The sequence below is a fragment of the Astatotilapia calliptera genome, chromosome 9 (genome assembly GCF_964374335.1).
Source record: "Astatotilapia calliptera chromosome 9, fAstCal68.1, whole genome shotgun sequence".
NCBI classification, from domain to species: domain Eukaryota; kingdom Metazoa; phylum Chordata; class Actinopteri; order Cichliformes; family Cichlidae; genus Astatotilapia; species Astatotilapia calliptera.
This window is the reverse complement of record NC_137430.1, coordinates 16,413,336-16,429,790: the sequence shown is the minus strand read 5'-3', so window position 1 is coordinate 16,429,790 and position 16,455 is coordinate 16,413,336. Positions and strand designations below refer to the sequence as shown.

Genomic DNA, 16,455 nt, shown 5'->3' with positions numbered 1-16,455 from the left:
GCTCCTGCTTAGATGTAATAGATTTTTTTTCTCTAATTGGTGGAAATATGAGCGCAACAACAGCAGGCATATCTGAATTGCTTCTGGTGTCTTATTATCTAAATTTGTTGTTCTTTCACTCCCAGATTTGGGATTATAAGTTTGTTATTACCAAAATGTATACACTATACTGTCAGAAGTATTCACTCACCCATACCAGTCATTGAATTCAGCTGTTCCAATCATCCCCATGGCCACAGGTGTATAAAATCAAGTACCAATGCATGCAGACAGCTTCTACAAACATTTGTAAAGAAATGGATTGCTCTTAGGAGCTCAGTGAAGTCCAGCTTGGTACCGTGATAGGATGCCACCTGTGCAACAAGCCCAGTCATGAAATTTCCACTCTATTGCATGTTCCACTGTCAGCTGTTAATGGTATTATAACAAAGTGGAAGCAACTGTAAGTAAGCCAAGAAGTGATAGCCCACGTAAAATCGGGGTCAGCAAACGTTAGCCAACTTTCTCCAGAGCCAATCGCTACAGACCTTCAAATTTTATGTGGCCCTCAGATTGTCACGATCCTGGGTCTTTTGACCCAGCGTTTTCAGTATTTATGTATGTATGTATGTATGTATATATATATATATATATATATATATATATATATATATACATACTCAAAACGCTGGGTCTGGGTCTTGATATATATATATATAATCCACATCTTGTCTTAATGCTTCAACATACCAGGACATTTTGGATCATTTCCTGCTCCCAACTTTGTGGGAACAATTCGGGGATGGCCTCTTCCTGTTCCAACATGATTGTGCTCCAGTGCACAAAGCGAGGTTGATAGAGACATGGATACACAAATTTGGTGGGGAACACCTTGACTGGCCTTCACAGGGTCCCAACCTCAACCTTATAGAACACCTTGGGATGAATTAGAGTGGAGACTGTGAGCAAGGCCTTCTCATTCATCATCAGTGTCTGACCTCACAGATGCACTTCTGGAAGAACTGTCAAAAATTCCCATGAACTCACTTCTAAATCTGTGGAAAGCTTTCCAAGAGGAGTTGAACCGTAAGGATTAAGAATGGGATGTTACTCACATTTATATTTGTGTGAAGGCAGATGAGCAAATACTTTCGTCAATATAGTGTATGATTGAAAATGAAAACTATCCTAATTCTTTAAATAAAACAAAACAGAAGTTGATACTGTTATGAAAATCAGCCTAACTTTCTTAAGGACAGACTCTCACAGAACTTGCTTTTGACTGTGTTTGCCCCATTGCATGTTGTTTGGGAAGAGATGCACTCATCAACAAGAAACTAATACTTACGTAGTGGTTTCCAGAAATTGAAGATGTTGACTGCAAGCCACAAACTACATGCATGAACATGACTGAGCTTTTATGGGAAAATCTCGCATGTGGCTCTGCTTTCTCACCACAGTTCTATAGATTCAGTGCTTCTGTGTAACTTTTTTAGCCGTGATTAACATTAGCTTTGTTCTCAAAGGGATGACTGCAGCCAAAGCAGAGTGGAAACAACACCGCACACATCAGTGTCACCACCGCAACGAATGACTAAAACACATCTACGAGGATCTCTTTGTGTTGGCCACACACGATGACGCATAGTGTGTGGACTCACCCTCAAACTAACATTTATATCATTAAGACAAAATGACTTTATAAAGCTGAAATCTATTTTCAAAGCATCCGTGTCTGGTGATAGTGAGAACACTTTTTTCCCCCTTGTTCTATCAGGTCATCAATAAGGAGTTCCCAGGCTGCATTAGCTCAAGGGTACAGTCTGTCAAATGATATCCTGCTGGCAGCTGTCACAGAAATCTATGTGCTTGTGTGTTTACAGAGGAGTCGGCTCGGGCTGTGTCTGTCTTGTTGCTCTGAAATGGGATTAATCAGATATTGGTCTTAATTTGCATCAGTGTTTCGGAGAAATCAGGATGCCATGCTGCTGTGGGTTGTGACGAAAACGATACAGAGGCCCCTCACAACCAGCTAATTCAGGTTATCCAGTGACTGAACGACCGGCTCCAGGCCTTATGCGTGTCTATATTTTGCCAGAGCGAGCTGCTGAAGCATTTCTAGTGCCGTTTATGTGCTTTGGGGAAAATTCCAAGTGAATAAATAGCATTTTTTTTGTTGTTTGCCTCTGTATGGGTCTATAAAACCATAAAAAAAGAGTGTAAGCACCGTGTATCTACGTCATGAGCTGTGGGCTTTGATCAGTAAACGAGAGGAGGATGAGTCACTCTATTCACTTAGATTGCATGGCTTGTTTTCTCCATCAGATTTCCTCCTAGTTGGGATTTTCTCTGTACATATTTCATTTTTATTTCTTTGATTTTCAGCCCCTCATTCATCGATTAAGTCATTCCCGTATAGCTTTCCTCACTGTAGTGACGCAGGTGTTTGTTAAATCTGATCTACCAAAATACGGAGCAGCCCACAAAAGATGTGAATTTGTGCATATTTTTACGTCAGCGTCCTGCAGAAACACTCAAACTGAATTTATGGTTTAGACCATAATGTGTTTCCATTCATGGCCAAATGAATTAAAAATGACACAAGATATTAAAATAGAAAAAAAAGTCTGACTCCTGAAACAGATGGCGTGGACTACATTTGGATTTTTTTTCTTACTCTCTCTCTCTCTCACATTTGCCCTTGGTTGCTGTAATGCTAATGGAGTCTCTCAGGTTCCTGTTGGTCTATCCTGCTGCTTTTCATGGCCAGCAATGTACTATACCTGTAACACTTGCCATCTGTAATTGAAGGTTTAGTGGCATTTCAGCTTACCTGATACTCCCCTTTTAATAATCCTTCATATTTGAATAGAAACATAACAAGTCATTCTGGGGGGACAAAAGGGCAATGTGTGCAATCCTCCAGTGGAGCATGAAGTGCTTAAACATTAAAAAACCTCCACTCCATACGTCTGTTCTTAACTTTTATTGAAACCTGATACAACAACACAGGAGAGGAGATTTCTGCAAAAATATAACCCCAATCTTCATAAGGATTCTGTGATTAAATAGGTTACAACAAAATGGCAAAGAAGAATATTAATATAGGATCTTTTTGTGATGAAAAAAAAAACAACAACATGCAGGAATATATTAGAAATTAAAAACTATATATAAAAGTATCCATGTAAATGTAGACCAGCTGATAAATGTAAGCTAGCTTACAGTTAGAACAAGAAGAACAGAACAGAGGTTTTTCTACTGGGAATGTTGTCCATGTCAGCGATCGGTTTCTCCACACGTTTTGGGGTTACATCTGGACACATTTCTACTGAGCGCAGGCCCTTGTTAGGTTTTGCAAGAATGACAAGAAACTTTTTTCTTTGTGTGTTCTCCAGTTCTTGTCCTTTATGTGCTCCATTCGGCTCTGTCGCTCTGTCCATCGGTCTGAGGATCCCCCTGGAGAGCACAGGGACACGTCGTTTAAACACAGCACGCCAGAGTTTTATTTTTAAAGCAGCGTGCAGGATAATAAACACTGTAAATGACTCACGAGGACAGAGAAAGCTCCAGAGCGACCCGATTTCCCCCTCTTGGCTGGATCGAGCTTCACTTGTCTCCTCACTCTGGTCAACTGAAAAAGCGATCCCAGACAAATCGGTGTTACAGTGCGTTTTACAATTTGTCATTTCTGCATCTTCATGCATATATTATAACTTCACACTCAAAAAACTGAAACGCCGCCGTCTGAATGATTGCCCGATATGAAAAAAAAAAAGCAATTTCGGACAGATTATACAGGTGAGCACACCAATCTGAGTCAATAAAACCATATAAGGTGGCCTTATGACTGCTTGCACATCCGGCCTCAGCTGTTTCTCTGCACAGAGGTTGCCATGGAGACTCACCTGTACGGGGGTGGTTTTCTCATTGATGATGAGAGAGAAGGAGCCAGGGCGGAGTTTGTTACGCTTAGTCTTTTTCTTGCTTGCAGCTGTAACCAAGTGTCGCCGGGACCTATCAGCCTAAGAAACCCCGGACACAGGGATTAGTACATACATGCACACATCCATTTCTTCTGCTGTGACCATCTCACAGCTGTCACCTCTTCAGTGAAGCACTGGTCTAACACAAATGCTTTCATTTTTACTTTTACTGAGTTGGTAAGAAATGTGGTTTCTTTTCTTCTTTTTCCCCCAGCATATACATATGATCCACTATGACTAAAGCTTCTCTGGACCATGCGGCAGCTGCCACCGCCACTAAGAACCAGTCACCACCTCCCCCGCATTAGGCTTTTTCTCCCTCTGACTCCCTTGTGAGTAACAAGAATGATTTACCTGGATGAGAGTTTTAGGGAAGCCTTTGACAGAGATGGCCCCGGGCAGGCTGGAGTGACTCAGGTGGGTGTGATCTCTCCGCTCCAACTGTCTCTTACGTCTGAAGAAAACCTACAACGATGAGACAGTCACAACCACAACCACAGAGGGAAACAACTCCTGTTACTCTGTGTGATAACGTGCGTCAAGTCTTGTGTGCAGTGGATAGTTTGTGAGCCTGGCCCTTTCTCCTTATCCTGCTCCTGGTCACATCCAGCCTCTGTTCTTTGAGAAGGCTTAAAGTCAAGCGGCAACATTGAAAGGAGGAAACTGCAACATTATTATTGTTACTGGTCCAACCACTTCCTGCATCAATCTGCTGAAAATAAAGTCTGCCATTAAGCTTCTCAAATTCCAAATAAATGGATTGGCACTTTGAGAAACAACAGGTTTCTGTTTGCCATTTGGGACTTTGGGGAATAAACGGCACAGGCTCGTGGAGTCATCGCCCTGCAGCACAGTCTGCAGCACAGTTACAAATTTACCACAAAGTTACACAAGTGTGGAAATAACTAGATCATTTCCAGCATAATACTTCCTCCTCTTTTTCCATTTCGCTGAACACAAAGATGACTATGTTAGCTGCAAAATATTTGTCTCGCAATCATTCGCGATGCCATTTAAAGTACTTACAGTGATTGCTGTTGACCTACATTTTGTTGATTGCCTCTGTTTTCAGCATTGTGGGATGGAATATTTTACAATTGGCTGTGGCACAACAGCTGTACACTTCAGAGCTGAAGGTTAATTGCAATATGCATACATTATTGTTTGTTTCTATATCTGAAGCTGCAGGGATGCACATGCTGCAATGCTCTTGTGAGCTCGCAGGTTCACTGCCTGATGTCTCTGTGACAGTTACATCATATTACCATTTCTATCAGTAACCCAATCATCTAGTCGTGCAGTTTGCATTGATTAACACAGTTATGTGTTGCCTTCTAAAATAAGATCTGCAACTTGTGGACTGACAGTAATATCCATATCTGTCCAAACTCGTGTTTCAATTCAGTTCTATTTTATTTATACGGTGCCAATTCATAACTGCAGTTGCCTCAAGGTGGTTTATATTGTAAGGTAAAAACCCTACAATATTAGAAAGAAAACCCTACTATCATGAGCAAGCAGTTGGTGACAGTGGGAAGGAAAAACTCCCTTTTAACAGGAAGATAAATGTAGTAAGGCTTTTGACGTAGTTTAATAGATGGACATGAAAGATTACTGTTAAAATAAAGTTCTCAATCTTTTTAGTTATAAAATCCTATCACTTTATACATTATTCTATTAGATTTTGTGCAAGATTTTGTCTTATGATTTCTTATGGCCAAAAATGTCCTTTGTAAGGTGTTTTATTCTTGCCTGTATGTGCCAAACTTAGATACATTCCCTCAGCATGTTCAAAAATACCACTTTTCCCTAGAATGGGTCAGTCACACAAAAACATAGTGACTAATTCTGGCGTAGAGACATGAAAAATGAGCCTGTCACAGCCACCCCTTTCCACACCATTTAATTCCCCTCTATAAGTCTTGGTCTTCTCTTTCTCAGTTTCTTATACCACTATGTGTTTTTCATTATCTTGTTTCAGCAGTGGACTTCCTGTGACCATAAAGCAGTTTCCCTGTGTTTAGACCTCCTCCGAGAAGGTTTCCTTCAAAAGCAAACTAAAGAATTCGATATAAGATGTGAAAGTAAAGAGGAAGTGGCACATACCAGTCCTTCAGGTAAGGGCAGCCCCCTCTGCTGCGTCTGATCATCTGACTGGGGACAAAAAAGAAAGTCAACACTCATGCTTTATTTTTCATTTTCCAGTACAGTTCAGTTACTGTGGCTTCTGGGAAAAGTTGTTCTCTCCACTGATGACAATGACTGCGTGATTATTTGTGAATGAGATTAGATTTTCAGTCACTTTCACAGTGTGTAAATACTCTCCTATCCCAGAAGAACCAGGCCACACTGCCCCATCTAACAATACATCATAATTTATGTTATAACTCATCAAAACAAGTCATTTTTCAGCACTCCAATCACCAAACAAGACAGCACGTCTGAACAGAATAAAGCTGCAGCTGTTATCTGTTGGCTCTTGATGACCTCATAAAGTAAAGTGCTATGTTTTTTAAGTGTGTATGTTTAGGATATTCATCAGACCCTGCCACAATCCATCCAGTTTTCTGCTGCTGCGCACATTATGAGCTGACGAGTCCCATAAATTACACATTTAGTGTATACCACTCCATTACAAACACAAGTGCCTTTTGGTGAGAAAAGGGAAACGCAAGTAAACTAAACCAAATGCAGCAAATATATCCTGAAAAGGATGCTGTTGCTGGTATTAGTTAGCTCCCACCACATATGAAGCCTGTAATTGCGTGTGCTGTAATTACATTACAAATAATTGCTGCAGAAGAGCACATATGTGGCGCAAACTAAATCACACGGAACAGAATTCCCCACTCAGACTCTTTCATGTGTGGGTGAGAATCCCTCTCTCTCCTCCTGATGTCAAATGCATTGTCCAGATGAGGGTGATTACTTTGGACAGAACATGAGGACTGTCCCCAGCAAAACGCTAACCACGAAGTTAAAGTTTAACAGGCAGCAGCCACATGAAAAGCCAAAAAAAGGGGAGCTGAAGAATTTTGTTCCACAGAAGGGTATATTTTTGGTGGAGTGTCATTATGGCTGTAAAAACCATTACAATGAGAGTTTGTTTCTGTAAGAAGAAAAAAAAATTATATGTCTCCACAGGTCAGGGTCAGACTGTACACGTCTCCATCCATTCGAAACACATTTGGCCACTATAATCGCCACAGCAGCCTTTTTTTTTCTAAAGGAGCCAGACTGGACATACTTACATTCCAGCAAACTTACTGGTTTCCTTTGGCCAAACTATTATATAAACACTAATCATGCTGTGTCTGAGCAGAAACAAATGAAACAAGTATGGAACTTGTACTTAAAGTGCAAACTTTTAAAAACATTTATTCCATTTATGAGATCATCCAAAGCTTCTTCATATTTAATAAGAGAAAATGCTGGTGAACAGTAACAAATGTGCTACACATATTTTAAAAGCTTTCAGTGAGTGGAGATATGGGTTATTTCTACAAAAGAGACTACAAACAGCTACTTTGTATTATTAGTTTGTACTTTAACTCAAATTTATAGTAAAAATTGGAATCAAATCTACCTCAACGCAACATTAGAGACGTATCACCAACTTTTAAAGCACGCTTACTTTACACGAGCCTAATAATTTTAGTTCTTTTCAGTTTCATTTGCGTTAAAAGTTGGTTATTATGTCGCTTAACAGCAAGCAAACAGCATTTAATGGGCTCAAACAGGCTGTACTTACCCCGGTCGTGTCACGGCAGCAGAGATGATGACTGATACATAATGAATGCCCTTGTCTTCTGCTAACTATCACATCCATTAGAAGTGCGTCTCTTACCTGTCCGTCTGCGGTCTGTCCGCTGACACACAGCTCTCCCCGGCTTGCTCCTGAGCAGTCGAAGGCGTGTGACAGCAGGCTCGCCTGCAGGCACAGCACGCACAGCCAGACAGTAAACCCCATGATCCAGGCAGGAACTAGACTGTCCTCAGCTCCTGTCAGCTCCCTGCTTTATACTCTCGGCTCTGCTAATGGGGAACAGATGCAGGGGAACAGGAGGCTATGCCAGCTTCACACAGACAAACAGCCCACCACAAGCCTTTGCTGTGCGCCAACCAGTGGCCTGTGGTCCTGCAGAAACATGTCAGACATCTTGAGGGGCCTTGGTTTGAAAAAAGAAAGAAAAAGAAAAAAAGAAAGAAAGAAAACACCCACCCTGCCCAGCTACCCCGACCCAAGTGGGAGTATGAAGGCCATTTTCCACTTAAAGCTGCAGTGTAAAAGCTTCCAAAGTGTGTGTGTTAAAAAACACCAACGCAGAGAGGAAACTTGTGTTGTCAGACTTCTGTACATAACTCATAAAAAAGTGGTAGTTTGAAGAAATCCTGCATCATGAAGCAAATTTGTCTCCCGGCTCTGTAGACATCTCTCTCTCGTTGCGCTTTCGGGACATATATGTCCTGTGACTGTTTATAAAGTTCCTTAACGGATCCAAACACTTCAGTGAGCCGTTAAGGAATTACAGTAATTACTCTTCAGCAGACTTTTCAGTGAAATATGCAGGAGCCACAGACACCGTTAATTCATCTTTCAGCCTCCAGACTAGTGTTGACTAAACACTGGCAAACCAGATTTAATCACAACTGTCTGATGTGGATAAAAAAAACATGATACCTTTTTTTTTCCTGGTTTTGGGAGGAGTTCTTATTTTTTTGAGTGTTTGAGACAGAGACAGGAACTTGTTTTTAATTTAAAAGTATGTTTTAAATGAACTGGCAATCATTTTTAAGGGTTTGGCAGTTCTCTGCAGGAATTTATTTGCCGGTAAAACGCTGGAAGACATAAAGACTGCATCTCATGATGGGACAAGCTGTACACGAGTGGATACAGTCTGTCAAGGTGTGTAACAGGATGGGAAAAAGAAACGAGAGGGGGCGAGAGAATGAATCTACTTTAAATTCGTCAAGCCTTGGGCGCTCGCTCACAGAGGAAATGCCTCCCAGTAGGACATGCACTGCTGGGAAAATTATGGAAATCAAATAAATTTTATTCCCAGTCCGAGTCAAGCCCACATGCCACTCATACTACTTTGCGTATCAGGGAAAGATTTAGCTTTTCACTCAGACAACTTGAAAAAGATTGTGAGAGCATTTCTGAGTGAGCCACGGTTTAAGTGGCGAGAATGAAACATGGTTATTTATTTTCATCCCCCAGCTCTGAATTCCAGCTCCCTTTCCTATATTTCCTGAGATACGCTGCCTAAGACATGTTGTTGCGAACCTTTTCCCAGGAGGTTCAGCGAGACCACTGGCTAGACAGCTGCGAGCTAATGATGTGAATCGATGAAGGCGATGTTTAGTCAGGAAGAAAAGGGGAAGAGATGGGTAGAAAAGTAACCAGCGCTGCTTCGACAGTCAATCCTCACAAGTCTGCTGGCGGACAAACATGCCAGTCATGTTGCTCGACAAGCTGGGTAATTAATTCTGCTGTCATTCCTAATGGGAATCAGACTTTGTGCTTTAATTTAAAACAGCAGGTGATTTTGTGTATGAAAACATGTTGAGAAAATTACAAGTTTAAATCAAACAGACCTCAATGTGGCCAAAGACATTAGGCGAGAGTCATTTAAGTCTACACGATCTTTTACTCATTCTGCGCTTTCAGCTTTAAAGTAACTATTTTTAAAGCATCTCAGAAAGTTAAGTATGTAAAACTGCTATGCAGAACCACTTCTATTTCTCCCCCCTCCCTGCTCCCCTACAGGGAGTGTCATTCATCGGTATCTCTGCTTTCAGCTGCTGTCACTGTGTCTGGTGATGATGCTCTATGGGGAGCAGCCTTTGACCTTGTAGGAAAAAAAAAACACTCATTTTGTACACAAAGTGTCCCCGTGTCTTTAACCATGGATTTGACGACAGGTAATTTGTGATATAAATACTTGCAGAAATGTGTTTTCGTGCGAGTGACGGTAGGAAACCAAACTGACTGGCAGCAGCATGACAGATGAGTGAAAACAGAAAATGTGACTTAGGTAACAACATCTGGATTAAGAGAAGTGACTCATAAGGTAATGGATGCTTTGCAAGGTCGACTCTTACAGCTTTATTTGTGAAAAGTGCTATAAAACATTTTCCTTTAAATCCATCCAAGTGACTTTATTGTCCAGGTTTTGATATTCAGAAAATTGGCCTTTATAGTTTTGTTATGGTGTTCAGCACTGCATTGTAATGATGTCAACAGCAGCAGGACTTGGCTGTGAACTGTTATTAGAATGAGTGTTCCTTCTGCTGAAATGCAAAGATTATTGACATAATGGGGCTAACGGTAAACCAAGTTAAAGTTATTTTACTGTAATGAGGGATTTTGTACTATGACAGCTATAAGATTTCTTTATATAGTATTTCTGGGATGTATATTTCCTTGCTTTGTTCCCCAAAACAAAGTTAACTTTGTAAAGGAAAGGCAGAGGAGGGATAGTGGATAGAGGAAGAGGACAGAAAAGATTCATGGATGTAGTGAGGATTGGTGTGACACAGGAGGATGCTGGAGACAGGGTCAGATGGAGGAAGGTCATTCGCTGTGGTGACCCCTAAAGGGAAAGTCTGGAGGAAGAAGATGTTTCTAAGATTTACATGAATTTGCACCTATTTCAGGAGGCAGTTAGCTGAGCAGAGCATAAAGAGTGCCCACCTTGCTTATAAAGCTCAGCATTTAACATGATAAATGTGGTCTGTATAATCTGTATAAAAACAGTATTTAAAAGCAAGACGTGGTTTTAGGGGTCACGGGGTTATGTGGCAAACTTTCTTAGCCATTGGCAGGGACTGCCTGAGTTTGTTGCCTTTGAAGGAGGTATTTCCTCCTGTTTTCAGTATTTATTCTAAGCTAAGCTAACCCTTTGTGGGCTTCAGCTAAATATTTTGCATCCGTGCAAGAAAATGAATGTGTAAGTGTTTTCCCCCAGTGTTTCAGGTCTCACTGAAACAGGAAAACCAAAGCTAACTCTCCATATGGGGAGACTGGAGCATATCCCAGCTGACAGTGGGTGGGATTACACCCTGGGCAGGTCGCCAGGCCGTCACAGGGCTAACACAAAAACAAACACCCGCTCACATCCACACTTACAGTCAATTTAGAATCAACAGTTAGCCCACCATGCAGGGGCTCAGGAGACTGGAGCACCTGGTGAAAACCCACACACACGCCACACAGAAACAACCCAGACCTCCTCATGCTTTCTGCACCGCCATGAAGTGCATACAAGGTCTTCATGTTTCTGCCAGAGCTAAAGGAAAATCAGCAGGTAACAGCTTTTTAAAACCAAATATGAGTAAAATAACAGAGATTTCTGTCACATAAGGTACCACTGACTTGACTTGGTGTGTTGTCTTGTCAACTTCCAAACGCCCATTCTGAACTAGCAAATGCTTTTAGATGATATGAAGCTCTAACACAATAATAAATTAGCCTCTTTCTTCACCAGGATGAAGCTTGTTTGTTTCATGCTGCCATTTAGCCTCCATTTAGGCATGCACCAGAAAGCAGCGTGTCTCTGCTGCTTTGTGCAGATACGTCGCTCATGAAGAGATCTCCCACGTGTAGCACGCTAATGAATGGACTCCGTGTGTGTATAATTAGTGCAGGGCCGTGTAACTATAACCTCTGCTGAGAAATGAGAGACTGCAACTCATATTCCATCCATCACCTCTCTGTACAAGCGAACAACCTTAAGGTCTGTTTGCGAATCAATACTCCTCTACAGCACATTGTCGTCTTTTTTTTTTTCCCCCCCTCTCTGTGTGCTGCTGCTTTGGTAACAGCTATGTGAAAGGTGTGAGGGAAAGAATAGCAGTGAGGCTTTCAGTGCTATCATGTGGAAAGTGCAGAGGAAGCCAAAGATGAGGCTCAGGAAAAACAACACAGCTGTGCTGCAATTTGTGTGTTTGTCATTGAACAAAGAGTGATTACAGTCTGGATTTTCCTTTTATCCCAACTCTTTGAGTTAATCTTAAATGCACTATCATTAGTTAGCAAGAGTTTTTGCCCTTAGTCTCACACCTGTACCATCTCTGTGTGGTTCTGTTCACAGGAACAGAAAATATTAATTGTGTAGATAGTCTGTTAAATGGTATGTCATCGGGGCTGTGGAAACATGACGTCCCAAATGTTTTAACACATATACATACATGTATTGTGTGGCTTTAAAATTGTAGAAAAGTATTTGATATTAGCCCATAAAATCAGGAAAATATCCCATTTGCATTTTGAAACAGAATACAAATAACAGGATGCTGAAAAGCACTTTCTGATTATTTTAAAGGGGATTCTTTTAAGTTTTAGTATAAGCAAGTAAATGTGTGCACTGACATTTTCAGGATAAGCACCCTCCCACTTTCTTTTTCTTCCCTGACAGGCAGGCTGAAGGAGAAATTTACTCTTTTAGCTATGGATGCCACATTATAATTAGTTGTCATTTTCAAAAAGTCAGAAAATATAAGACATGATTTTTTAAGAGTTTTAAGAGGAAGGAATTCATAACCTTTGTGAAACAGGAGGGAGATGCTTTTTAAATCCACAGAAGTCATATTTTTGATTCATGACACAGCTCATGCCAACCTCTAAGTGTGTGACACACACGAGAGGGCCTCTTTTGCTTGTTTTCAATAACTGAAAAAATAAGATCCACCTTAGGATCTGACTTTTTCATTCAAACTTTCTGGACTAATAAAAACAACTGACACAGATGATTCAAATAAATTAAAAACAAAAAAACAAAACAAAAAACTCCACATTGAATAAAATAATAGGCTTGTTTTCAGCCTACATGGCTTTTAGTGAAATATTTAAGACAGCAATGCCTGAAAAATAATTTTCATGAAGGGCAAATTAACTGTCACAGTTTTCCTGAGATTTACTTTTTGATTTCTTGTATTTACAGTGATCCGAGTCTCTGGGTTTACATTCTGTTTAACAATTATTCCCTGGTTACCTTCCTTATGGTTGTAGCTTTAGGTTTGTCATTAGGTTTTCTTAGTTTTTTTTTTTTCTGAACATAGATATGTTGTAGAGTTTATTCAGTTCAATTTTATTAACATAGCACCAAAATCACAGGAGCAGTCAGCTCAAGGAGCTTCACATTATGAAGTAAAGACCCTGCAATAATAGAGAATACCTCAACAATCAAATGACCCCTCTTTGAGCAAGCACTCGGCAACAGCAGGAAGGAAAAACTCCATTTTAACAGGACTAAACCTTCAGCAGAACCAGGCTCAGGGAGGGGCAGCCATATGCTGTCACTGGTTAGGGATGATGGGAGGAAGACAGGATAAAAAGCGCTAATTTCAGGATGGGATGAGGATAAGAGTTAAATTCTTGTTTTCCTGGTGTGCCCCGTAATTCTTTGTCCAGTCTTCGTCCCTGTGCGAAGTGTTTCTTGTTCTAGTTATGTTATATTAGTCTTTTGTTCCTTGTATTTTGTAGCACCTTATCTCAGATTCTTCCACCTGTGCACCAAGCTGTTACCTCCCCCGTAGTTAGGCCTTTGCTTCTTTATTAACTTCAGTTTCCTTTTATCTTTGTCACAATGTGTTTGTCTCCTATGTGTTCCCCTCCATCCCTGTATTTGAATTCTGTTACATATTCTGTTTCTCTGGATTTTGGTCTGTTGTTTTTTTCACCATTAAAGGTGAACTTTATGTTAAACCCACCTGCCTATAGAGTCTGCTTTTGGTTCCAAATTTCTGCAAACTACAACAAAAAAATCCCCACAAACCCAGTGCGAGTTTAACTCAGTCAAAAGACTCTGATTCAGTCGCTTCACACAGAAATGAGAATTCTTTGTGCTCATCTTGCATTCCTACATCATTCTTTGCTTGCACTCAAAGACTCAGCAACGCTTGCTCCAAACAAATGTGGCAAAAGACAAACATCTACAATTATATCTATCTTACTTTTGCTGTTACTTGCACTTTGCTCTTCATTCGTTTTGATTGTTTGATAATGTAATAATGCAGAGACACAGAAATGAACTAATCCTGCCCATCATGCAAAAGCATGCAAGAAAATCCGTGGAATCAGCTCAGATATGATTTATGAAAGTAAAATTCAAACAATTTGCTGCAACATAATTCTGCACAATTAGCATCGTGTAAAAGAGACCGAGGACGGATCATAAGATTCATGAAAACACGGTCATACTATAATCAGTGTTGTATCTTATTAAAACAATGAAGTAAGTAGGAAGGTGATAATTAAGTCCAAATTGTCCAGTTATTACTGTAGCAGAGTGAGCACTGCTCATTCAGCCGGAATACTAAACACAGCATCATGGGAGACTGTGTGATGTTCGGGTCATGGCCTCTCACTTTCTCTCATTTATATCCAATCCTCTCTCTGCTCTGGTTACCATGGCGGCAAGAAGTTGGATTCACACAAATGCCGCTGAGGGCTGAAGCCTTTGAGGAGAGGAGAGAGCAGACAAGGCAAGGTGTGGATGGGCTTCGGTTTCACATGCACACCACTCCACTAGCCTCTCCAGCTGCACACTCATACACAGAGCACTACAGACACTAGGCTACCTATTATAATCGGAGAGCAATTAGTGTCACAGTGCATCTTTATTACATAAATATGGATCCATAAAGAACAGGTTTTTTTCTGGATGTGATGTTAGAAGCTTAACAGTCTTTAGACATATAAGACCTGATATGGTGACAACCAGATAAAGAGTGACAACCGGACTGGCTCCCCACAGGTTCCACAAGACCTTTAACCTACCTGGAAACTAGCTTTTTAGGTAGTAAACACAGTGATGGCATTGGAAAGGGGCCCCTCCCATTGTGTTTTCGGTCACAAGTCACACGCGTGTATGATTTCTGTTGTTGTTATTATGACACTGGATTAGCAATGCCCTTTGTTTTTGGTTAATGTGGTATCCTTAACTGTTATTCCTCGGCAGGTTCAGGCCAGTGCTGTGTAATATTCCCATAATATCGTTGCACAACACATTCAGTAAAGCTGGAGTCTGTACCTGGTCAATGCTTCAACCAAGCCTGTCACAGAAGGTAAAACAAAGTCAAGTTTAGCCACCTGTTGCTTGTAATTGGACCGCAATAGTATAATCTTTCATTTTGTTACACAGAGGATCTCAGTACTGCCATCAAGAAGAATCCTGCCACGTCCCCTCAAACTCCTGCGATTTCTACATTTTATAATGTGCCACGGTTCACTCATACCACCTATTCCTCCTCTATTCTCCTGAGAATAGAGGAGAATACCCCTGAAACTGAAAATAAAAAATGTGACACATGCACAAAGTCAGTAGTGTTACTCAGAGAGCACTTCATGATATAGCTGGTCTGTAAAAGATTCATTGATCTGAGTGGTGAGAGCAAACTGAGACGTTAAAGCTGTGGAATCCAAAACCACTAAAGTGGGCTAAAAAATGCCGAAATAAAAGCCAGAAAAAATACAAATAAAAGATATCAGTGTCTTTTCAGTTTGTTTTTGCATAACAAAGCTTGGATTTGTGGAAAACTTTGTATGTCTGGGCTAAAACACAAAATGAGATGAAGTTGCATAATTGATTCATTTACATTTCATCGTTGCTACGGGTGCACGACTGCTGAAAATAATCATGAGCCATGTCTGTGTTACATGTACTGTGTGCATTAATAAGTGCTACTAACCTATGATCCAAGGCCGACTGGCTGTAGCAACAGAAACACCTTCTTTGTAAACAGCTGTGGCTCAACTTGGCTGGAGAAAACTGCTGGCAAGCAAACTGGGAAGTGGAGTGGCTGGCAAATTTACTCTCACTCATGCACATTTGTGAAATAAACACAGGAAAGGAGGGGAGTTAGCAGGCTTCTGTGCTGTGTGACTAATAGAGTCTGTGAGCAGACTGACCAGACTGTCAATATGTTGTCGTTTCTAAACAGTAGAAGGAAAAAGAATTAGTCTGGGGTTAGTGGAGGCTAAAGGGGGCGTCTTAAAGTATGAGTTTGAATCTAAATCATTTTGCCATGTGAATCATAAAACCTCCAAAAAAATGTTACTTTCCACAACCTTCTGAGCTCAGTTCCGTTGCATTTCTGCTAACCTGTCTTCAAAATCAGCCTCATTGAGTATCTCTTCTGAAGGTATTTTACTGCTAACTTGCTAACTGGTTGAGTTGTACATAGTGTAACCAGAAGGGAAGGCTGTTGTTTTCCATTATAAAAGTGATTTACCTCAGCTCCTGCTCATAACTCACGTCCCAACCCAGAGGGCAATTAGTGCTTTATTAGCTGTAACAGGGGAAATGACTCCCTTCCGTCACTCCGGGGAATTCTAACAAAAAAGAAAAAGTATTCATCAACCACAAAAATGCCAAATCCATTTATCTGTTTATCAGCTGTAAAGATATCAAACGTTAAAAAAGCTCACATTTTGTCTGTACTTTACAAGATTAAATGCATTTTCTTCCATTTAATCCACACAGTG

At 40.7% G+C, this 16,455-nt stretch overlaps 1 protein-coding gene and 1 long non-coding RNA gene across 2 annotated transcripts; one reads left to right on the top strand and one right to left on the bottom strand.

Annotated features, from left to right (window-relative positions):
- Positions 1-2,950: 2,950 nt before the first annotated feature.
- On the bottom strand, positions 2,951-8,418 carry LOC145430932 (uncharacterized). Its single transcript, XM_080305971.1, has 6 exons — positions 7,813-8,418; positions 6,072-6,119; positions 4,320-4,430; positions 3,888-4,004; positions 3,533-3,613; positions 2,951-3,438 (listed from the first exon to the last, which is right to left on the bottom strand). Exons 1-6 carry the CDS (start codon positions 7,933-7,935, stop codon positions 3,388-3,390), a joined length of 531 nt encoding a protein of 176 aa, XP_080162097.1. The 5' UTR covers positions 7,936-8,418; the 3' UTR covers positions 2,951-3,387.
- A 2,699-nt stretch (positions 8,419-11,117) lies between these two features.
- LOC145430931 (uncharacterized) lies at positions 11,118-15,445 on the top strand. The gene is made up of 3 exons (XR_013911268.1): positions 11,118-11,275; positions 14,930-15,035; positions 15,113-15,445. It is a non-coding gene; the product is annotated as an uncharacterized LOC145430931 (long non-coding RNA).
- Positions 15,446-16,455: the final 1,010 nt, after the last annotated feature.